Source organism: Muntiacus reevesi, chromosome 3, assembly GCF_963930625.1.
Source record: "Muntiacus reevesi chromosome 3, mMunRee1.1, whole genome shotgun sequence".
NCBI lineage: Eukaryota > Metazoa > Chordata > Mammalia > Artiodactyla > Cervidae > Muntiacus > Muntiacus reevesi.
In genome coordinates this window covers 178,274,839-178,299,964 of record NC_089251.1, presented here as the reverse complement: position 1 = coordinate 178,299,964, position 25,126 = coordinate 178,274,839, and the positions used below count along the sequence as shown (strand labels likewise).

General features: G+C 42.5%; 1 protein-coding gene across 1 annotated transcript; it reads right to left on the bottom strand.

The window, feature by feature from the left end:
• Window positions 1-1,946: 1,946 nt before the first annotated feature.
• FUCA2 (alpha-L-fucosidase 2) lies at window positions 1,947-21,167 on the bottom strand. Its single transcript, XM_065928957.1, has 8 exons — window positions 21,061-21,167; window positions 20,369-20,785; window positions 13,558-13,745; window positions 9,267-9,606; window positions 7,462-7,672; window positions 7,062-7,252; window positions 4,408-4,516; window positions 1,947-2,693 (listed from the first exon to the last, which is right to left on the bottom strand). The coding sequence occupies exons 1-8, from the start codon at window positions 21,165-21,167 to the stop codon at window positions 2,553-2,555; spliced, it is 1,704 nt and encodes a 567-aa protein (XP_065785029.1). The 3' UTR covers window positions 1,947-2,552.
• Between the last annotated feature and the right edge of the window lie 3,959 nt (window positions 21,168-25,126).

Here is a 25,126-nt window from a genome sequence, read left to right as displayed (position 1 = left end):
CTTGTTCTACCTGAGGTCCTCACTCTGGTCCTCGGACCCTCCTTTGTTCTATTTTCACAGGCTTTTCGCTTTCTTGTCTTTTGCCGCTGCTGCTGCTAAGTCGCTTCAGTCGTGTCCGACTCCGTGTGACCCCATAGAAGGCAGCCCACCAGGCTCCCCCGTCCCTGGGATTCTCCAGGCAAGAACACTGGAGTGGGTTGCCCTTTCCTTCTCCAATGCATGAAAGTGAAAAGTGAAAGTGGAGTCGCTCAGTCGTGTCCGACTCTTAGCAACCCCACGGACCGCAGCCTACCAGGCTCCTCCATTCATGGGATTTTCCAGGCAAGAGTCCTGGAGCAGGGTGCCATTGCCTTTGTTCTTATCTTTTAGCCACCGCCATTCTGGACTCCTGTTTCCTATTCTAACTACCTAACAGCACTATTGGCTTAAAATAAGTAATGAGAGATCTGATTTTTAATTAGCCTTAGTATAATTCTTGCCCTTCATACCAATGATAATTCTAAGAATTTGATGGACTATTTTAAAATCCTTGTTACAAGTCCCACTTAGAGTATATTTCACATATAAGCAAGATATACGTTAAACTTAAATTTGATGTCTCATTCTGTTGCATATATGGTTATTAGCAAAGCATTTTATCAGCACCCCTGAATGCTGATCTGTATTTTATCATTTAGCTTTCTCATAGCCACCCATTAACTAAACCCTATATCTAATTATAATTTACTTAAATAGCTCCATTTCCCCTCTATATTCTCTATTTGTAAAGGTCATTATGGATAAGGTAGGAATTTAAATGACTGAAAGATTTTAGTCTCAAAACTATTTGCTTCAGATGACCTCACTTTTATGTTAAGATTCTTCTAACTCAGAGTTTTTTCCCTTTTTTTGTTTTTTCTTAGTCTAGTGTTGGGGATCATGTAAATCTGTCCGTATTGGACCTCTAATAAAATGGTAATTGGGATTTAGAACACTTAAACGTACTTATTCATGTCAATACTTTAGAATGGTTTTAAAATTTTGGTAGTTGTAGAAACTTCAGCAATGAATAATTTTTTAAAAATATTTTCAACTTCAAGATGATTTTCGAAAATAAATGTGAATGGTGTTTTACTTCCCTCTGTAGTTGGAAGTGTCTACAGGGAACAATGAGATACCTGCATTTGATTAACGTAACAAAATGGAGCCTGTAGCACTTCAACTAAAGATCTAACCTTGTGGAACATCTTTTGTTAAGAGAAGTGAGTTCTTTAATCAGTGTTTCTTTAAATTTACATCAATATCAGTATTTTTGTGTCATTCTTAGGGAAGATCTGAATAGACAATAATTTTCAGATAGGTTTTCAACTTAAATTTGCTTAAAGGCAAATAAATACAGGAAAAAAAATTATTCATTTAAATTGGACCTCAAATTAGCCCACCTACAAAAATAAGCCCACACCTCCAATCCTACACCCTCACCTGCCTCCGCCCAAAAATCCCTGGAAGAATAAATACTAAAATATTAATAATGGTGACCTTAGTGATTTTGTCTTTAGGCATTTCTGTATATTTTTAAATATCTATATAGTAAATACATCAGTTTTATTACCATGAAGAAAAAAACAAAATTTTTTTATAAAAAGACAGTTACTGTAAGCATAAACGTTAAGTCCAATTTATTATATACCTACGACCCGCTATTAGTCTTTGTTGCTGTTGTTTAGTCACTAAGTTGTGTCTGACTCATTTGCAACCCCGTAGACCATAGCCCATCAGGCTCCTCTGTCCATGAAATTTTCCAGGCAAGAATACTGGAGTGGGTAGCCATTCCCTTCCCCGGGGGATCTTCTCAACCCGGGTATTGAACCAGCATCTCCCACACTGGCAGGTGGATTCCTCAGCACCAAGCCACCTGGGAGGCCCTTATTAGTCTGCTAGAGTTCTCATAAATACCACAGATAGGATGCTTAAACCACAGTCATTTATTTTCTCACAGTTCTGGAGGCTGAAAGCCCAAGGTTTCAGCAGGTTTGGTTTCTCTTGAGGCCTCCTTGGCTTGCAATTGGCCACCTTCTCACGGTGTCTTTAAATGGTCTTCCATCCATGTTCTTCCTCATCTTATAAGGACTCCAGTCATATTGGATTAAGGTCCCACCCTGACAACTTCATTTAACCCTAGTTTAAAATCTTCAAATCCAATCCTTCTCCAGGGGATCTTCCCAACCCGGGGATCAAACTCATGTCCCATGCATTGCAGGTGGATTCTTTACCAGGGAAGCCCCACTGAGGCTTCGAGTTTCAAAATGTGAATTTGGCATTAGACATGATTCAGTCCTTACCACCACCAATTTCTCACTACAACAAAGTCCCCACCTCTGATTCACACATGGAAATAAATTCAGTGTGAAGAGAAATAGCAAAGTGCATTGGAGAGTTAAAACAGTTATGTGGGTAATTTAGGAAATTCTTGGCCAATTTTACATTTGCTTTGTCCATGTGCTATAGTTACAGAAACCTGACATACATTCTAGTCTTAGCTGTAACTGCGTCAGGAAGCACTCTACTGCAGATCAGGTCACATTAGTTAGTGCTAGAGCCCAGCCCCACTGGCAGGGCATCTGATGGATGGTTAGCTGAGGCAGGTCTACCTTAATGCCGTTTTGCTTCAAAGGTGTCCAGTGAAGGGGCTGTCCATGTCCCAGGAGTTTAACCTGAAATTTAAAACATACATATAAAAGTCTCCATATGTATCTCTGACTTCCTCACTGTATTGGGAGGAAGCAGTTGATATTTCTTAAAGAGCAATGTAGACAGGAGATTCATTCATTGTTTTTACTTTAATTTAGAAGCTGCTTTAATTTATGATCCAAACGTATGTTTGGATCTCTTGCTCCTTTAATACTCTCGAAAGTGTGCAGGATTTGAGGAAGAATCGTATAGACTGAATAGTGTCAGAGGAGAGAAAATTACTCTTGAACGAATCTGCACAACTAAGACCTGCCTGGCTCTGACACAGGATGTTCGGGGAAAGGCTCACCTTCCTTATCCAGCCACCCTTCCTCCCCAGATGGTCCAATAACCCCCACTAATCAACAGTACATACATGTGATCAATTATTACTGTAACTGTTCTATATCTTTAGTCTTACAGAAAATGAATTTAAGTAAGTAGTTTTCTATATATTTGTGGTTATTCTGAACCAGAAAACTTTGCTTATCATGTAGAATAATACAAAAACAAAACCCATGGACTTTCAAATAACAGTATTAATGGCGGCCAAAGCTTCCCTGGTGGCTCAGCAGTAAAGAAGGTACCTGCAATGCAGGAGAAGCTGGTTTGATCTCTGGGCTGGAAAGATCCCCTGAAGAAGGAAATGGCAACCCACTCCAGTATTTTGCCTGGAAAACCCCATGGACAGAGGAGCCTAGTGGGCTACAGTCTGTGGGGTTGCAAAAGAGACGGACATGACCGAGCGACTAAACAACAACAAAGAGAACGTAGATAAAATAAAAAGATAATGTTATGCCCAGGCCTCTAAGCTGCAGCTAAACATAAGATTTGAAAAAAAATAAACATCATATTTTAACTCTTTATCTCCTTTTCTGCCAGATCAGCCAGAAGTGTTAGAAATGAAGCACAGAAAAATGGTTTAGGGAGAAGAATTTGGACAATTCATCTCCCAGAAAATTTTTATTTTCTTAAAAATAAGTTACAAAATATATTAAAATGAACTCACTGCCAGAGCTGATGGCCACAACTGTTAGATTAACCTTTTGTTATTGTTGTTTGGTCGCTCAATCCTGTCTGACTCTTTGCAGCCTCATGGAATATAGCCCACCAGGCTCCTCTGTCCATGGAATGTCCTAGGCAAAAATACTGGAGTGTGTTGCCATTTCCTTCTCCAAAGGATATTCCCAACCCAGGAGTCAAACCCTTAGTTGAACCCGCATCTCTTGCATGGCAGGCAGATTCTTTACTGCTGAGCCAGCAGGGAAGGTTAACCTTTAACCTTCTCCAAATTTTTTAAGAACTTAAAATAGTAGGGCCATGACATCTTACATTTATTCAGATGTGTTCTGGGGTGAGATGTCGGGGAAGAATCTGAACTCCAGTTTTATGAAAAGAGTCATTTTTGGATGCATGCAGTGAACCTGAACAACACAGCATGACTATGGAGAAGATATTTTAATTGATAAGCATGGAGATGATGTAACTGTTTTATAGGCTTGGTTTTCTGGGGAATGAAACAAAATTTTCAACAGTTTTTGCCAAACATTGCCACTGATAAAGCTCATTTTAAAATTACTGTTGTGAGATGTAAATGCAATACATATAAGGCTCACCTTGAAGTTAAAAGTTAATGTCTTCCTCAGGGTGTTCTAGTCAGCAGTTTAAAGGAACATTAAAAGCAAAATTCCCTCTTACCTCTGTTGCCCCCAGAGTAGCTTTGGGCTGGCCAAGAAGGAGCTGTCCTGATATGGGCCATTTGAGAAATAAGGCATAGACCAACTTATCTTTAGGTTTGGATGTGTACCTGGTTAAAAAAAAAATGCATAGCAATAGTTCTCATTATTTATGGGTCAGGTTCAGAATTATCTTCCAGAGATACCTCCATTTAGTAAATGTTTACCAATGTTTTCTTTAATAGAGGGAAGGAAAAATAGCCCCATGGTAGCAATAAAAAGCACCCAAAAGGATTCTGACCCCAATCCCAGTGTAGTGTGTGGTGTGGTGGAAAAGTTCCCATACCACCAGGCAGTTCTTAGGCACCAGCTGGGTGTCCTACAGTTCGACCCCATTCTGACACCATCTACCCAAAGGCAGCATCAGATTCCAAAGGGTCAGGGTTTATTCCTACCAGACTGCCCCTTCCCCAAATTCAGATACCAGTCATGTGTCCGGATCGTCATGTGGGCTTCTGACCCACAGGCTAGAGATTGGAGGTTCTTACAACCCCCTCCTTGAGTTCAGCTAATTCACTAGAGCAGCTCTCAGAATTCTACTTCCTGGATTACAGGTCTATTATAAAAAGATGTATCTCAGGAACAGCCAGATGGAAAAGATGCATAGACAAGGTGTGTGGGGAGGGGCCGGGGCTTCCACACCCTCCCCAGGTGCCCCGCTCTCCCGGCACCACCACTAATCCAAAAGCTCTCTGAACCCCATTCTTTTGGTTTTTTATGGTGGCCTCATTAGTCACTATTGATTAAATCACTGGCCATGAATGATTGTTTCAACCTCCACTCTCTCGAGCTGTTTGGAAGCTGAAGTGAACTGAAATACAAGAGGAGGGAGTTAGACAGTGGGATGATTCAGACTGAGATCATGAAAGGAGTACAGATATTGGAAATGCAAGGTCTAAGGTACGACCAAAAGAAGGGGACAGGATCCTTAGAAAGAAGGAAGTACAAGAACTGCATGCCTGCTAAGTCACTTCAGTCGTGTCCAACTCTGTGCAACCCTCTGGACTGTAGCTTGCCAGACCCCTCTGCCCATGGGATGGAGTGTGTTGCCATGCCTCCCCCAGGGGATCTTCCCAACCCAGGGATCGAACCTGCATCTCTTAAGTCTCCTGCATGGCAGGTGGGTTCTTTACCACTAGCCTCACTCGGGAAGCCTAAGAACTGAGGGGCCAGCCAATTAGAAGAGCTGTGAATACAGACAATCAGAATTATATACGAAGAGTAGTTCTGGCAACCCACTCCAGTATTCTTGTCTAGAGAATCCCATGGACAGAGGAGCCTGGTGGGCCAAGTTCATGGGGTTGCAAAAAGTCAGACACAACGGAGCGACTATCATTAACTACGTTCCAGGGACAGCAACGGTGAGCCAGGGCTTAAACTCTCAAAGGAGTTCAAAGATGGCCCTGGGAGCCTAGATGGCCACCTAAAGGTGCAGCAAGGAGGGGAAACACACACGAACCCGGGGGAGAGAGCTCCTCTGATGAGCCAGGGAGAGTGGCAACCGGGGCTCGGTGCAGGCAAGCCAGGCAACCGCCCAGGGATTGTTAAGGAGTGTGACTTTTATCTTTACTTACTGAAAGAAAACTTAATGGAATAATGCTTAATAATTGGCAAGTCCCAGACCAGACAGACTCATAGTCAAATATAAACACAGAAGCAAATTCTAAAACCAAATTTAAAACTAGCCTCTGTAAAATGGTTTTGAGTTCTCATTATGGCTTCTCCCAGATCCAGTATTCTAAAATTCTACAGTTAGCTGCTTCTGTGTAGGCTGCCTTACTTTTATTTTCTTCAGTGAACTGACAATTTAAGTCATAAATTCAAAGAAGATTGTTTAGTCTAATCTTTGGGTGTATGCGTGATCTGGCTATACCCACGTTGGTGGTGAGACAAGGTGAACTTTTAGAGCATCACTAATACTGTGCTGTGCTTAGTCATTCAGTCCCGTCCGGCTCCTTGTGACCCCATGGACTGCAGCCCCCCGGCTCCTCTGTCCAAGGGGATTCTCCACTGGAGGGGGTTGCCAAGCCCTCCTCCAGGGGATCTTCCCAACCCAGGGATCAAACTCAGGTCTCCCGCACTGCAGGGGAATTCTTTAGTCTGAGCTACCAGGGGGGACTGCTCTTATTTGTGTATGTTAAGATCCTACAACAGAAACCACCATATGTTTTTATAGGAGATACTCGTTAAAAGTTAGCCAGTTGAGATAATTAACTTTAAAGAAAGTCCAGGTTTAGATTTATTAGAATATATTTTTCCTGCCCTCTGGCACCTCCTGCTAACTTGATGAGATATAACACCTGCAAAGTTAGAATTTACCTGACTAAACCAAAAGTCTCTTTTGGATTAACCACCCAGTACTTTTTTTTTCATTTTTCTGAATGACCTACAATTTTTGTAAGAAATTTTATTTCTCCCTAAAATTTCTCCACTGTTAGGAGGAATCTAGAGATTATTTCAGCTCAACTTGATAAATAATAAGTGTTTAAAATATGCTGATTTTAAGAAAATAAAATATTTTGTATAGGTGGGCATTCATCCATTTTCCTCCTTATTATACTGTTCTCTTTATTTCTGAGAAATCTTAAATGCCTTCTTCTATCAAATAGTACTTACCATACATCTGGGGTCACAGTGTCATTCTGGGATCTCCAAGCGTAGGTTTCATAGATGGCTTCTCCATTGACTTTTAGCCAGATTCCCATTTGCCTCAGTCGCTCCTCAAAAATTGCAGAAATGGTGCCATCTCGTGTGGGCCCAATATTCATCAACAGGTTTCCTCCACATGAAACTGTTTGCACAAGTTGCTTAAAAATTAAGAATAAATATAGTTCTTAGAGGAAGAAAACAATTCCATCAATAATCACTATCTAAGAGAACAAAACACACATAGAAAAAAAAGGAGTCATGTCCTGTGTTTACAGGCTGTTGAGCTATACAGTTCAGAAAACATAATTCTCACACATGTACACGATTATGAATATTAGCATAATGGTCACCAGACATTTTACTGTACCTTCACCAGTTCTTCAATTGTGAGATAGTCAGAGATTCCAGCATTCCTCCTGTAGCCCCAGGAAAACTTGTCTATTGTCATGCAGTTTTCCCATTTATGTGGCAAAAGATGTCCTGGGTTATAACGATCACTACATGTATAGTAGCCACCGTGCTTACAAATGCTACCAGCTCCCCAACGGTCATTGGTGACCACTGTGTCCCGAACCGGGCTGAAATGAAAAGGAGGATTGTTTTTTATTTAAACAAAAAGTTTAAAAAAATTTACATAAAAGCAATGTCACTGAAAAGAGCTCTGACTGAAATCCACGCTTAGAAAATAACCGTAGTTGAACAGAATACAAACCCCATGATTTTGAAGTAAACTAGACCTGAGGAGGTTATAGTCCTGGCCTGTTACTTGCTAAGCTCCTTGTCCTAGAGCAAATTACCTAACTCCTCTGAAGAATCAATTTCTTCATCTGTTATAGAACAGCACTTGGGCTTCCCTGCTGGTTCAGACAGTAAGGAATCCCCCTGCCACCGCAGGAGACATGGGTTCGACCCTGGGTCGGGAAGATCCCCTGGAGGAGGGCATGGCTACCCACTCCAGTATTCTTGCCTGGAGAATCCCATGGACAGAGGAGCCTGGCGGGCTGCAGTCCAAGGGGTCACAAGGAGTCAGACACGACTAAGAGACTGACACAATCTATGTAAAACACCTGTGTATGCCCAGCACACACAGCACTTAAAAGAGTTTTACTATTATTTAAAAGTTCTCCCCTAGTCTCTTTCTCTTATAGTTGTGCCTAATATTGAAAGATCTCAGCAAAGTCGACTGTTATGGATGGAATTCACTGTGGCATGAAATATTCCCACAACATTATTCATCATAGCAGGTGGTACCTCCTGCACCGCTCCATTTAGAGGGGATCGTTTTGGTTCACAAACTGAAGTGGAGGACTCCCAGGATTTCCTTGTGGAAAGGAGTACCTAGAGAAACCGGGGTTATGTACCAAGAGCTCTCCAGAGTATTTGTCTGTGCATCCTCTGTGGGCCCAGAAAACACAAGCAGGACTCTCCCTAACTTCACAGCACAATACCAGGTACTTTCGAGATACAGATTCCAATTTGGTCCATATAGTGTGAGCCTTATGGAGGGGCTTAGTCAGAACTCCCTGTTCTAATGGGGCAGCCTGGAACATGCTAGAAAACAAAAGGAAAGAACAGGAAGAAGTGAAATGCTGACGATGAAGGAAAAGAGGAGACAGACAAGGGTGACGTCCAAGCAGCAAAGATTATCAAAGGTAAGAGGATGTGAAGAAGCAATTAGAGGAACTGAAAAGTGCATCATGAGAAACAGTGATGGATAAACAGCATTGCCCCAGAGAGGTGATGAAAATGGGGACCTACAAAATTAGTCTTCAGAGTTCTTGATGCTGTAATTTTTGTTTAGTCTCAATTCAAAATCAGACTGTTGAGCTATATTTGACTCCTGATCTGTAATTCTTAGGGCTTCCCAGGTGGCTCAATTGTAAAGAATCCACTTCCCAATGCAGGCGACACGGGTTTGATTCCTGGATCTGGAAGATGCCCTGGAGAAAGAAATGGCAACCCACTCCAGTATTCTTGCTACCTAATTCTTGTTAAGAATTTTCCAGTGTTCTTGTAACTCTTGATATTTTGAGTAAATATCTAATATGCATTATTTATAATGATTTTCTCCCCATGTCACAAACAAGCCTGAAGGGGAACATTTCAAGAAGCAAGAACTAATGTTATACAGGTACTAGGAATGTCATGACAGCAGTCTAGCAGCACACACACCTCTCATTGTACAACCAGGCTAGGAAGTCTAAGCTTTTCCAGTAGGTATCTGGGGCCCCTCCATCGCCATCTGCCCACAGCACCTCTGGCTGATACTTGTTCACTAACTCGTAGAGCTCGGGCAGCATCTTAGACACTGGATATTGTCGTTTCTGGAACGAGCTGGATTCATCCTCAAGGAAGAGCGGATGAAACCACTCAAAAAGGGAGTAGTACAGCCCGAAGCGCAGGTCAGTCCTGTTCCTAACAGCGACCGCAAGTTCCTTGACGATGTCCCTCTTCGGCCCCTCGTCTACTGCGTTCCAGTTCCACGAGTACTCTGAGCCCCACAAGGTGAAGCCTGAAACATTATATTAAAAGCCTCTGTAAGCATATCAACTCTGTTCTAGTCAATGTGCACCTACACCAACACCAAGTTATAAAGGCAGTATGCGTGACATATAAATCACTGTTTCTACAAACTTCTGTTTTATGACCATTTTTTTCCCTAGTATATATTTTGCTTTCATGCAAGAAACAAACAAGAATTTTAAAAATATTTTTATTTATTTATTTGGCTGTACAGGGCCTTAGTCGTGGCATGCAGGAATCCTTAGTTGTAGCACGCAAACTCTTAGTTATGGCATGTGGGCTCTAGTTCCCTGACCAGGGATCAAACCTGGTCCCCCTGCATTGGGAGCACTGAGTGTTAGCCACCAGAGAGGTCCCTAACAAATGAGAATTTAAACAAAGTAGAAGCAAGATTTTTTAAAGGACTTCTCGGGGTACCCCACTGTTGTTGTTGTTCAAGTGGCTAAGTTGTGTCCAACTCTTTGTGACTCCCATGAACTACCGGACAAGAAGCTCCATTATCTCTCGAAGTTTGCTCAAATTCGTGTCCATTAAATCAGTGATGTTATCTAGCCATCTCATCCTCTGTCGGCCCCTTCTCCTTTTGCTTTCAATCTTTTCCAGCATCACAGTCTTTTCCAATGAGTCAGCTCTTCACATCAGGTGGTCAGAATACTGGAGCTTCAGCATCAGTCCTTCCAATGAATATTCAGGACTGACTTTCTTTAGGATTGATTGGTTTGATCTTCGTGCAATTCTAGGGACTCTCAAGAGTCTTCTCCAGCACCACAATTTGAAAACATCAATTCTCCAGCATTCAGTCTTCTTTATGGTCCAACTCTCACATCCATACATGACTACTGGAAAAACCATAGCTTTTGGAATGGGGTGCCAGTGATTCTGGAGCCCAAGAAAATAAGGTCTGTATAGCCTGATCTATCTCCGGTATTCTCCCTCTCAGATGATAAGCTCCTTGAGAGACAGTGTCATGTCTGCAGTGTTCCCTGCTATATCCTCAGTCAATGGCTAGCACAAGGTCTAGTACAAAATCACAATCAACATTAGCAGATCATAGCTGAGATGGGAACATCTTCCACATCTACCATTCTAAACAATGACTATGACTACTTACAGGGAAGAACCATAGATGCACTCCTGCATGATTCCTGTCTTCTAAATCAAAGATTATATTCCCTGGTTTTAGAATTATTTTATTATAGTATGATTCATAGAACACTGACGGTTCATGTTCCGTACTAAATCTCCTTTACCCTCATTATTCATTTAACCCAGGTGGGGGTAAGATACTCTTCCCCAGTAGTTCTACACTTGAAATGTACCCACCATCTGTAATCTCATCCTACTCTAAAATCATAAGCTTGGATATTGTGCTTTAAATTACCTAAAAGTGAATTATCTACCAACTAAATGGATAAGAAGAATGCCATTACATAAGCACTTTGAAATAATTCATATTTTAAAAGGAATTTGTGTTTAGATTGCTGGCTTTTCTATATAAAAACCATAGAAGCACTATGTAAACTAAACTACTTAAGGAATAATATAAAAGCCTCAAAATCTTTATAGTTAGGACCTAGGAACATAAATACATTGTTACTGACCTACTAAAATCCAAAGCAATGTTTGTGAACCGACATACCTAAGGTGTTTGGTTAATACTTTACTCTCATAAATTAGGACAGGTCTAATATGGACACACTCTTTGGATTCATTTTGAAGAAACTTTTAAAAGAGCTCACACTGGTTCTAAAGATGTTTGAGGTAAGCTTCAAAGCACAGTCAGTGATATTTAAAGTCTTATTCCATATGTCTCAACTTGGAAGGCCCTTATGTCTGGCGGTGCTAAAACCACTTTGGGTCTTCGGTTCAGTAGCACCACCAGAAGCTCACACGGTGGTCTTCCAGCCTAACTGGACTCAGCAGGGTCTCTTGCATAGACATGAAAACTTCCAACAATATGGTCCTAGAAAGTATATAAATGTGGGCTACATCATTTGTCCTCACAGCGTGATTAAGCGTTGTTTTGCAGTGTTTTTAAATAAGCTAAGTAACACTCTGTGCCATATAGCCTGGAGAAGTTCTAGGCATCAGGAAATCAACATGTCCTAAGTATCCATCTCAGCCTGAGAAACATCTGCAGGAAAAAAATCATTAAGCCACTGGACTGTGACCAAAAGGAAAAATATCCTAAGATGATTCCTTATTTTGGGTTTTCATTCTTCCCTTGTAACCCCCCACCCACCGCTGCAGAAAATGAGACAAAATTTTTTATTCCAATGCAAATAAATCATCTAATTATTTATTTATCTTTGATTGCACTGGGTCTTTGTTGCTATGTACGGGCCTTTCTCTAGTTGCGGCTGGTGGGGGCTGCTCTCTAATCGTGGTGCACAGGCTTCTTATTGAGGTGACTTCTCTTGTTGTGGAGCTTGGACTCTAGGGCACATGGGCTTCAGGAGTTGCATCTTGAGGGCTCTAAACTCTGGCTTAGTTGCCCCGAGGCATGTGGGACCTTCCCAGACCAAGGATTGAACCTGCATCCCCTGCACTGGCAGACAGATCTTAACCACTGGACCATCAGAGGGGTCCAGACTATCTAATTATTAACATGCTGTTGAAATAATAATAACATGCTGATGTTTCCTTGATCTTGTAGATATGGATGGGAAAGGTAATGGATAGATTCTATTCTATTAATGTAAGATCACTTTAATGGTTCTTTTTTTTTTTTTTTTAATGATGTTTAAGCAAATATCTGGGCACCCTGTGGCCCAGGCAAGTTGACACATAAAATGGTTATGAGGTGGGCCTCATCCAGTCCATTGAAGGCCTAAATAGAATAAAAGGCTGATTAAGAAAGAATTCTTCAGACTTTCCTGGTGATCCACTGATTAAGACTCCTCACTTCCACTGCAGGGGGCATGGGTTCAATCCCTGGTCAGGGAACTAAGATCCTGTATGCCTTGCATTGAAGCCAAAAAGAAAAACAAAAGCAGGAAAATTTAAGGAGTGGTGTCTTTTGTTTTTTAATTTAAAAAAAAAAAAGGAAAAATGTTTTCTCTGTATGTCTTTGAGCTGAGACATTAGTCTTCTCCTGCCTTTTAACTCAGATTTGGACAGGTACTTATATTATCCGCTCTCCTGCTCCTGACGCCTTTGGGCTCAGACTGGAACTTTATAACTGGCTGTCTTGGGTCTGGACTTCTCAGCTTCCATAGTTGCATGAGTCAGTTTCATATGAACCATTTACGTATGATAAATCTATGCGTATTACACTTCCAGTTAGCTCTATTTCTCTGGAGAACCCTAATTCAACCACCCTGTTTCTTGTTAGACATTCTTCCACTGTCGCTGATATTTCTGGGCACCATTACAGCCTTGCAATCCTGTTCCTTTCAGGTGGCCCGCGTCATTTTCATCAGTAGCAAACTTTCCTCAACTGGGTCATACATACAAGAGTTGGCCAAAAGCACCACCCTGTATGCTGGTCATGATGAAAGACAATAGCAAATAATCCCCAGGGTACCTTCCCAGAATGCATTACAGAGGTGAGAAGAAAAAGGAAAGAATACAGTTCAGTTGTAAACTTTGACCTGCAAACCACATCCCCCTCCAAAGGGCTTTACTCAAATCTTGCGTTACTTGGAAATTGTTAACTATGCATATAACAAAATGCAGTCAGTTTCCATTTTTTTCTAAACGTTGAGGGTATGATCTTTCTGCATCCTTAATGCTCCCTTTTTTCTTTTTCTTAATGCTTCTTAATTGGGTGAAACATGTGATCTCTTAAATAATAAGCAAATGTCAGAAGCCACTTCGGATTGCTCCTAAGAGAAAACTCTGTTTTCATGTGGATGACCTTGCTTTAGTTTCTTCTCCCAAAAGAACTACTTCACATTTATAACCACTGTCAGTGTTTGCAGATGTTGTTCTTACTTACCTTCATGATGTTTGGAAGTTAAGACAACGTATTTGGCACCAGAAGCCTGTAAAATATCTGCCCACTGGTTCGCATCAAAAAATTTTGCTGTAAATAGTGGTCCAAAATCTTCATATGTGAAATCAGGAGGGTAATTATTTTTCATAAAGTCCACATAAGCTGGTATCTTTTCCTTTTGCCAGTACCACCTAAGGGGATGAAGGAAACAGCATATAAGTGGCATACACATAAACACTTGAAATATAGGTATCCCTCAGTATTCATAGAGAATGGGTCCCACGTTTCTCAGCAGATACCAAAATCTGTGAGTACTCAAGTCCCTTACATAAAATGGCATACTACAGTCTGCCCTCCATATCCACAGTTTTGGCATCTGCAGATTCAAGCAAACATAGATGAAAATTTCTGTCTGAGGTTGGTTAAATCCAGAGATGCAAATCCCTTGAATATAGAGGACCAGTTATATATTTATTGATAAAAGTACACATAAAAGGAGACCAAACTTGTGCTATTCGAGGGTCAACTATAACTCCCTTTAGTAAAATTCTCCCTTATTCAGATGTCACTAAGATTCCCTTCCTAACTTCCCCATTTAGTCTGACTTCACTTAACGAAAGCTTCCATGAGCTTCCATGGTCTTCCATCTATCCCTCTGTGACTCTACTCAGCTGATCAACCAGAACATTCTAGACAAACCAGTCTCCCATTTGCTCTTAATTCTTCACTTTTAGATTGCAATATGGAGTATACATAATTAGTCCTTTGTAACATAAATGATGAAGTCTTCAAAAGAAAACAAAGTGCATAAACTATAACACAAATGTATTATATTCACTAGCAGGGAAAGTGGGGGAGGAAATGGCAGTAAAATTAAGAAAATGCTGTTGTTTTAATATACTGACTCACTCTTCAAGGATTACTGGTTATATGCATTTATTCTGAGCAGTGGGGCCTCAACTGCCTAAGCAGAGCTTCAGAAGGAAAACAACATTGAAAACATAACTTAAAAAAAGAAAACTACGTATTTATTTATTTGGCTGCCCTGGGTGTTAGTCACAGCATGCAGGATCTTTAGTTGTGGCATGCAAACTCTTAGTTGCAGCATATGGGATCTAGTTCCCTGACCAGCGATGGAACCCAGGCCCCCTGCACCAGGAATGCGGAATCTTCACCATTGGAACACCAGGGAAATCCTCAAAGCCAAATTTTTAGATAGACATTTTATATAAACATGGTAGTAAGCCCATGGTCATGAAACAGGTGCAAGTGCCCCCTCGGACCCATCTTCTATTCTTTCTTTCACTACTCCTTTCATAAGAGTGCTTTTAATGGATGAACAAACTCATACTCAGCACTAGATCCTCAAAGATGACCAGGAGCTTCTTTCTGCTGGGAAGGCTTTGCTGAAGGACATACTGTGTCACAGGCACTATTCTTTACCTGCCCAAGAGTCAGATACATACTTTCCCAGCTTCTATCACAGCTACTACATGGACACCTGACCCATGCTGGCCAGTGGAACTGGAGCAGAAGCCAACTTGGGAGATTCTGGGAATGGTCTCCTCTCTAGTAGAAAGAGACACAATCTGCCTTGGACGAGGCTGTGTGACGTGATGCCTGGCCACCATCATGTGACGGTGGCAGGACAAGTCAACAGGCTGAGGATGACAAAGAGCGCAGGACTTTGATTTCATCACTGAGCCAAGTACTTCTAAATTTCTTATTATGTATAGTAATACGCTCCTATTATTATACCTTTTATTTGAGTTTTCTATATCTTGAAGTACAAGTATCCTAATGGATCCATGAGGCATTTTTATCTTTTAAATGGAACTGCAAAAGAGAAACTGGAAGAGTCAGAAAGTTAAAAGAGAAGAGATTTCTATTTTTTTCCTGGCACATCTAATTTGAACCTGCATTCTCTATTACAGTGTAGAGTCACTTCTCAAATTTCATAGTAATAGAGATGAGAAGAAGCACTTACAGTAAACAGCCCACCATTTATATTTGTTTTTGAGCTGCCATTAAGGATAGTCAAATATACTCATCTCTGCTGTTGACTGCCCCAGGTCAAATCAAGTGAGATCAGAGATTTAGAGGAGGTAAAAACAGAAATTATAGATAATTAAGAATCTTCTACAGGGTTATTGCACTTTCAGACCATCAAAAATATACTCTGTTTTGTATGAGAATTACCTTTATTGTTCCAGGTCAAAACAAACAACTTTGTGTTCATTTGTAGAAAATAAGAAGGTAACCATTACAAAGAATAAGATGACTCAAAACTAGTTGTTTTGTGCAGAGCACTAGTTTCAACTAACAAACATCAAATCCTCTCCTAGCATCAAATGTATATTTACCTAATCTTCCCAGGTGAACAAAGGTGCTAATGGTTAACAGAACCTGCTTGCCAATGCAGGAGGCATAAGAGACGCAGGTTCAATCCCTGGGTTGGGAAGATCCCCTAGAGGAGGGCATGGCAACCCACTCCAGTATTCTGGCCTGGAGAATCCCATGAAAACAAGAGGAGCCCGGTGGGCTACAGTCCATGGGGTCACAAAGAGTTGGACATGACTGAGCAACTGAACACACACAATATAAAATGAAGAAATCTGTTAATGTATGTACCTTGCTGTCAGGGAATGTTTAACTGTAGGACTGCTGTGTGCTGTTTCCTGTTGCTCATGAGCCTCCTGTTATTATCAGCTCCTGCTAACAGGAAGGAGCAGAGCAGCACGCTGCTCCCAGGACTGAGGTCATGAGATGGAATGCATGCATAGGATTTCCTTCATTAGCTTTTCCATATGGTAAAAGTGATTATTTACGACCCTCTTTCTTTGAAATGGATTGTCTTCTGGTTTTATGACCTCTGTTACTCCTTGTTTCCTTGGTAACTAGTAAAGTCTGGTCTTTTGATCTTTACCTGAAGAAGTTATCTTGTAAAACAGTATATATACTCACACAGAGTTCAATAAAGCACTCTTTTCCCACTAGAGACTTGGGTCCCCATGTCCTTCTTTCTCTCTCTCTCTCTCTTTCTGGCTGATTCTCTGGAGTGTGGACGCCTGCCACGCTCACTTTCCTGCCCGGGCTTTCAAGACCTCTTCGAGAGGATGCCCTGTGCCTATGTGAGCCCTGTCCTAGGGCTTTATTGGTTCTCAGCGTAACCCAGGGAATGTTAGCCTCTTCCCTTCTTTCACTTTCTTATCGTCGGCTCCGGACCACCAGGTTCAGGTCTGTTAAAGGACCGCAACACCTTGCTAACCGAAACATTTCAAAAGTAAATTCAAAATGCCTCACAGCACAAAACTTGCAAAGAAAGATTTGCAATATCCTGAAGCAAATATGTTTGGTAATACAGGTTATGGAAAGAAAGAGTCCCATATTTTAGAAGTTGATTTCAAGAGTATATGAATAGTACTTCATAGCTTATGCAGTTCTTTTACATCAATTGGCCTAACTGAATAAGAAAAGTTACTGGTTGCAGAAAGTCAACGTCTTTAAAGAGAGTGGTACAATGTTTACAGTGTAATACAATATATAATTTATACTCTGCAATGTATCAGCCAACTAAAAACTGTCACTTGCCATCTGGTTCTGTAAGAACGAAGTCGTTAGCCAGTATAGTTGCTGAATTTCAATACACCCTGAAAGGACAGGGTGGAGATTAGGAAAAACTGCCAGAACAGCCTTTCAGATAGTCAGATATTTTCAGGAGACGATTTTATGAGCCCAATTTCTTGCATGTTTCTCATAGCTAGAAAAGTACTAAAATCATTAAGGGAGACGTCCGTTCCTGGTGACAAGCAGTAACCTTCTGTCAAAATGTGTGCTGATTGCATATACCCCCTTTCACCAAAAAACGACATATATACTGACCTCCGGCGTCCCTGGTAGCTCAGCGGTAAGGAATCTTCCTGCAATGCAGGAGATGTGGGTTTGATCCCTGGGTCGGGAAGATCCCCTAGAGAAGGAAATGGCAACCCATTGTAGTATTCTTACCTGGGAAATCCCATGGACAGAGGATGTGGGGTCACAAATGTAGGCTACAGTCCAAGGGGTCGCAAAGAGTAGGAGACAACTTAGCCACTCAACAACATACTGACCTCCACCCTTACCTCTTCAGAGCGGTTCCACAGAGCTCTCCAAGAGGCAGTCTCCTGGGTTACAGTCCTCGTTTTGCCCCAAATAAAACTTAATTCACAACTCTCACACTGGGTGTTTTTTTTATAGGTGTCATATGGAATATATATTATATGAATTAAATTTGTTGTACATTATGTATATAGTATAATGTAGGTTTAAGTATTCATTGTTTCTTATCTTACTTAGGAATATATTATTTATGTGTATGTATGTGTATTATGCATACATATATATGTAGTAACATTTCTATCTTGAAGAACTTAACATACCTGAAGTATTTAATCAAGAAAGATGGGAGACACTTAAAGCTGTAAAGGTATGGCTCTCAAGGTAAAATCTAAAGAACAATTTTTTGTGCACCACTTTTCACAGGTTGTTGCTGTTGTTCAGTTGCTAAGTCATGTCCAAATCTTTCTGAGACCCCGCCAAGCTCCTCTGTCCATGGGATTTTCCAGGCAAGAATACTGGAGTGGGTTGCCATTTCCTTCTCCAGGGGGTCTTTCTGACCCAGGGATCAAGCCAGTGTCTCCTGCATTGGCAGGGGGATTCTTTACCACTGACCCACCAGCAAGCCCACTTTTCACATTTTGTTCAGTCACTAAGTTGCATCCAGCTCTTTCCAACCCCATGAACTGCGGCATGCCAGGCTCCCCTGACCTCCACTGTCTCCGAGTTTGTTCAAATTCATGTCCATGGAGTCAGTGATGGTATCTAACAATCTCATCCTTTGCCGCCCCCTTTTCCTTTTGCCTTCACTCTTTCCCAGCATCAGGATCTTTCCCAATGAGTCAGCTCTTCACATCAGGTGGCCAAAGTATTGGAGCTTCAGCCACAGTCCTTCCAATGAATATTTGCGACTGATTTCCTTTAGGATTGATTGGTTTGATCTTTTGCATCCAAGGGACTCTCAAGAATCTTCTCCAACACCACAATTCAAAAGCATCAATTCTTCAGCACTCAGCCTTCTTTATGGTCCAACTCTAACATCCATACATGACTACTGGGAAAACCATAGTTTTGACTAGACGGACCTTTGTTGATAAACTGATATCTCTTGCTTTTTAATATGCTCTCTAGGTTTATCATAGCTTTCCTTCCAAGGAACAAGCATCTTTTAATTTCAAAGCAGCAGTCACTGTCCACAGTGATTTTGGAGCCCAAGAAAATAAAATCTGTCACTGTTTCCATTTCCCCCCATCTCTTTGCCATAAAGGGACCAGATGCTATGATCTCAGTTTTTTTAATGTTGAATTTCAACACCTTTTTCACTCTCCTCCCTCTTTCACCTTCATCAAGAGGCACTTTAGTTCCTCTTCACTTTCGGCCATTAGAGTGGTATCATCTGCGTATCTACGGTTGATATTTCTCCCAGCAATCTTAATTCCAGCTTGTGATTCATCCAGTCCAGCATTTCTCACGATGTACTCTGCGTATAAGTTAAAAAGTAGGGTGACAACATAAACCTTGTCATACTCCTTTCCCAATTTTAAACCAGTCCATTGTTCCATATCTGGTTCTAACTGTTCCTTCTTGACCTGCATACAGATTTCTCAGGAAGCAGGTAAGGTGGTCTGGTATTCCCGTCTCTCTAAGAATTTTCCACAGTTTGCTGTGATGCACCCAGTCAAAGGCTTTAGCGTAGTCAGTGCAGCAGAAGTAGATGTTTTTCTGGAATTTCCTTGCTTTCTCTGAGATCCAACGGATGTTGGCAATTTGATCTCTGGTTCCTCTGCCTTTTCTAAATCCAACCCGTACATCTGCAAGTTTTTGGTTCATATACTGCTGAAATCTAGCTCGAAGGATTTTGAGCATAATCTTGCTAGCATGTGAAATGAGCACAATTGTGTGGTAATTTGAACATTCTTTGGCATTGCCTTTCTTTGGGACTGGAATGAAAACTGACACTTTCCAGTTCTGTGGCCACTGCTGAGTTTTTCAAATTTGCTGATTTACTGAGTGCAGCACTTTAACAGCACCATCTTTTAGGACTAGCTCAGCTGGAATTCCGCCACCTCCACTAGCTTTCTTCATAACTTTTCACATAGCGATCTGTTAATAATTGGAGTTTCTTAGGGTTAATATTCTAGAATCTTTTTTTGAATATTTCCTTGGGCTACATGTGGTAACATTTTAAGGTTAAAGAGCCAGTGAATGCCCAGATGAACAGAAGTCTCACATACCCATGAATTTATGTTTAAACCCTGCCTCGTGGCAGAACAACTTGACAATTGACAAGCAGCAGCAGAAGAGCCATGGAGCAAGTCTGAAGTTCAAAGGACAAGGACAGTTTAGGCCCAGAGCTTCCTCCTAGACCCCCACACAAGCCCATTACTTTTCTGCTATTTTATTCTGGCGGTGGCTACAGAGTGATAAGAACAACTGATACGTACAACTACCAAGAAGCTGAGAAGCCAGAGCCACATCAAGTGTCTGACTCTTGCAGTCCTACGGAAGAAAAATTCAGCGTTCACCCAGCACCAACCACTTACCCAGTAAAACCATGAACATGAACGTAACACCCGGAAATGCAAAGCGCGGCTCAAACTGCATAAGGTGAAACTGACTAAGAGACGAAACAAACGCGCAAAGGCTGGAGGTCTGGGTCCCGGGTGCAGGCCAGTGGGGTGCGAGGGAGGGATCAGAGGAGACGGGGAGGCGTGCTCACCAGAACCATTCGCTCCCGAAACTGGGCACGGAGAACACGCCCCAGTGGATAAAGACGCCGAACTTGGCCTTGTCGAACCAGGCGGGCAGCTGGCGGGCGTCCAGGGACTCCCAGGTCGGGTCGAAGGGCGCGGGGCCGCCCGCGGAACCCGGCGGCGGCGGCAGAAGCAGCAGGACCAGCAGCGCGAGCGCCGGCCCGGGCAGCTTCGGGGGTCGCACGGCCTCGCAGTCCCCGTCCTGAACGTTCTCCCGCGGCCTCCGAGCGCTCGTCCTTCCGCGTCCCCGGCTAAGAGCCGCCACGGTCACCTGACCAAGCTGCCTTCGGAAAAAGGCACCCTCCCCGCTGGGATGGGAGTGGCCGCGGTTCGGGCCCTGGAGCAGAATGGCCCCAGGAGGCCTGCAGCGCTCTCTTGCATAACTAAGGAGGCCAGATTACCCCAGAGCCTGCCCTGAGCCTGCTCCTCTCAACCTCCTAGATTATCCTCGAGAGAGAGAAGAAACTAGTCTGGTTCAGGGACCCGTGGGAGCGCCTCTCCCCTCAAGCAGCAGGACGCTTCCAGAAACCGCCCAGAGAAGCCTGGGTGGAATCGTGAACCCGGAGCCCAATGCGGACGCCGCAGGCGGACCATCCAGCGGGTGGCACCGAAAAACCCAGATCTTTCTCAGCCTCTGCTTTGTACACCCCGCTCCCACCCGCCAAGGTCCAGAGTGTATTTGGAACCGTGGTTGTCAACCTTGGAGTCTGTATCGGGTGAAATTCCACAAGTTCTCAATTCAGGTTGGAGCTCCAGAATTTGCATTTCTAACCAAGTTCTACATGATGCTGGTTTTGCTGGTCTGAATACCAAACTTGGAGAAGCACTGCAATTGAAAACACTGACCTAAGACAGATGAAACCAGTGAAATGAATGCTTAAGAAATCTGAAGTCAGAAACTTGGAATGATTAACCAAGGTTGAAATCGCAATTCAGATGGGCTTCAATCCCAGCCAAAGCTCTCTCAACTAAAAAAGACACACAAGTGAAGAGTTGTGAGTTAAGTTTTGTTGTTATTCGGTCGTTCAGTTCAGTTCAGTTCACTTGCTCAGCTGTGGCCCACTCTTCGCGACCCCATGTACCACAGCACGCCAGGCCTCCCTGTCCATCACCAACTCCCAGAGTTTACTCAAACTCATCTTCACTGAGTCGGTGATGCCATCCAACCATCTCATCCTCTGTCATCCCCTTCTCCTCCTGCCTTCAGTCTTTCCCAGCATCAGGGTCTTTTCAAATGAGTCAGCTCTTCACATCAGGTGGCCAAAGTATTGGAGTTTCAGCTTCAACATCAGTCCTTCCAATGAACATTCAGGGCTGATCTCCTTTGGGATGGACTGGTTGGATCTCCATGCAGTCCTAGGGACTCTCAAGAGTCTTCTCCAACACCACAGTTCAAAAGCATCAATTCTTCGACGCTCAGCCTTTTTTATTGTCCAACTCTCAAATCTGTACATGACTACTGGGAAAACCATAGCTTTGACTAGATGGACCTTTGTTGGCAAAGTAATGTCTCTTCTTTTTAATACGCTGTCTAGGTTTGTCATTGCTTTTCTTCCAAAGAGCAAGCGTCTTTTAATTTCATGGCTGTAGTCACTGTCCACAGTGATTTTAGAGCCCAAGAAAATAATGTCTGTCTCTGTTTCCATTGTTTCCCCATCTATTTGCATGAAGTGGTGAGACTGGATGTCATGATCTTTGTTTTTTGAATGTTGAGGTTTAAGCCAGTTTTTTCACTCTCCTCTTTCACTTTCATCAGGAGGCTCTTTAGTTCCTCTTTGCTTTCTGCCATAAGGGTAGTGTCATCTACATACCTGAGATTATTGATATTTCTCACAGCAGTCTTGATTGCTGCTTTGGTTCATCCAGCCCGGCATTTCTCATGATGTACTCTGCATATAAGTTAAATAATCAGGGTGACAGTATACAGCCTTGACATGAAAGTGAAAGTTGCTCAGTAGTATCCGACTTTTTGCAACCCCATGGACTATACAGTCCATGGAATTCTCCAACTCAGAATACTGGAGTGGGTAATCTTTCCCTTCTCCAGAGGATCTTCCCAACCCAGGGATCGAACCCAGGTCTCCCGCATTGCAGGCAGATTCTTTACCAAATGAGCTATCAGGGAACATGCTCCTTTCCCAATTTTGAACCAGTCCATTGTTCCATGTCTGGTTCTAACTGTTGCTTCTTGACCTGCATACAGGTTTTACAGAAGGCAGGTAAGGTGGTCTGGTATTACCATCTCTTTAAGAATTTTCCACAGTTTGTTGTGATTCACACACTCAAAGGATTTAGCATAGTCAAAGGCTTTCCCTATGTTGTTAAATTTAAGTCTGAATTTTGCAATAACAAGTTCATGATCTGAGCCAAAATCAGCTCCTGGTCTTGTTTTTACTGACTGTGTAGAGCTTCTCCATCTTCGGCTACAAAGAATATAATCAATCTGATACCAATATAGAGTATCTGGTGATGTCCATGTGTAGAGTTAAGCTTTATTTGAGGGAGAAATGAGGACTGCAGCCCTGGAAACACACCTCAAATAGCTCTGAAAGACTGCTCCAAAGAGGCAGTGAAAGTGAAAGTGAAGTCACTCAGTTGTGTCCGACTCTTTGTGACCACATGAACTGTAGCCTACCAGTCTCCTGCATCCATGGGATTTTCCACGCAGGAGGACTGGAGTGAGTTGCCATTTCCTTCTCTAGGGGATCCTCCCACCCCAGGGATCGAACCCACGTCTCCCACATTGCAGGCGGATGCTTTACCGTCTGATCCACCAGGGAACCCCTGGTGGAAGTGGGAGAAGAGGCAGTGGGTCAATATATAAGATTTTGGTGAAGGGGGAGTTCAGTGTAATCAAGCCCTTACTTTTCAAAAGGTTTTCTGCTCACCAGGAGGAGCTGATGTCACCATGAAGGGATTTAATGATTTTCTAGCTATGAAGAGATGCAAGGATTAGGATCATAAAATCAGTTCCTGAGAATATCTAACTATCTAGATATGGTTGGGTGGCATCACCGATTCAATGGATATGAACTTGGGCAAACTCTGGGAGATGGTGAAGGACAGAGAAGCCTCTTGTGCTGCAGTCCATGGGGTCTCTAAGAGTCAGACATGATTTGGCGACTGCCCAACCCAGGGATTAAACCTACATCTTTTACATCCTCTGCACTGGCAGACGGGTTCTTTACCACTAGCACCACCTGGGAAGCCCAATTCAAGCACATTACATTTAATTTATCAATGCCAATGCTGATCTGACAGGAGGCAGAGCTCAGGCGGGAATGCAAGTGATGAGGAGCGGCTATAAACACAGATGAAGCTTCACTGGCTAGTCCACTGCTCACCTCCTGCTATACAGCCTGGTTCTTGACAGGCCATGGACCAAAAACAGACCATGGTCTGGGGGTTGGGGAACCCTGCCTTATGGGAATGCAGGGGGTCTGGAGCAGATTACCTCCCTCGTGCAGACCAGGAAATTTCAGACTGAGTTATTTAAAACTCTACTCCTGAGAGAGGCTGAAACTGCTATTAGCTGACATTAAGTCTTGGTTGGGTTTAGCACAGGTGACTACATTTGGGGCTGCTTGTTTCCTTTTAACAAGTATTATGAAAGCACAAAGAAGAAAATGACACGAAGTAGCTGTTGCCTTCATTTTCCTTTCTCTGCAAAGATATGGGAGCAGCAGCAGCCACCTGTCACCCCAGGTATAAAGGCATTTACCCTCTTGAGGCAGTGTTGATGGTTTCCCAGACCGGAGGCCTCCCAGACTTTTCAGAGTGTGCTTATCCTGGAAAAGACAATCGGAGAATCCACTGGACATCATACCAAGTGCAGTAGCCCCAGCTAGTGAAAAAGTAGGGTGATCATTTTTATTTTCTAGTCTTTGATCCTAGAATGTTCTAGTGCCTCAGTGACCCCTTGAAGCTCCGGGGCACATTTGAACAACAAAAAAATGGACCTTTAGTCACTGTGCTTTGACATCCCTTTAAACAGACACTTGCATAACAAATGTAAAAGGCATTTTTCACAGTGACAAGGAGATTGTGAACTCTTAGAGGGACAGTAGACATAACCATGGTGACGAGACATGTGGCCCGGTCTTCTCATCATTCATCCTTTGCCCGTGTGAACCTCACCTTTTGAAAGTTTCCATCTTCCAGACAAATGTATTTTCTCATGTAATACATTATTTACATTTCCATGTATTTTGGCACTAGTGATAAAGAACTCGCTTGACAATGAAGGAGACGAAGAGATGCAGGTTTGATCCCTGGGTCGGGAAGATCCCCTGGAGGAGGAAATGGCAACTCACTCCACTATTCTTGCCTGGAGAATCCCATGAACAGAGGAACCTGGTGGGTTATGGTCCATAGGGTCACAAAGAGTCGGACGTGATTGAAGCAACTTAGCACACAGCACATATTTCAGTTAAAGACTGCAAATCGGACCTTCTGATCTGCATAAATGCCACTGGGTCATTTATCATTTCACTATAAAGCAAAGAACATTTTTTTTAAGTTAATAAATACAACCTTATCAAAAAAAGTACAATTTCTGTAGGAAATACTGAAAATAGATGCAACTTTCCCTAGCACCCTAAGGAAACATAAGAATCCTAGAATGCCAGATGGGAACCGTTGATGAAGGATTTGGAATTAATAGGAAATAGATTTATCTGGAAATGAAGAGATGCTACTCAAAATATACTTTTTAAATGACTGAG

Coding starts and splice junctions, on each gene's coding strand:
- FUCA2 (XM_065928957.1), bottom strand. CDS start 21,167: ATGCAAATTCTGGAGCTCCAACCTGAATTGAGAACTTGTGGAATTTCA. Junction 7,253..7,461: donor CAATTGAAGAACTGGTGAAG/GTACAGTAAAAT, acceptor TTAATTTTTAAG/CAACTTGTGCAAACAGTTTC. Junction 4,517..7,061: donor ACTGTGACCCCAGATGTATG/GTAAGTACTATT, acceptor TTTTTTAACCAG/GTACACATCCAAACCTAAAG.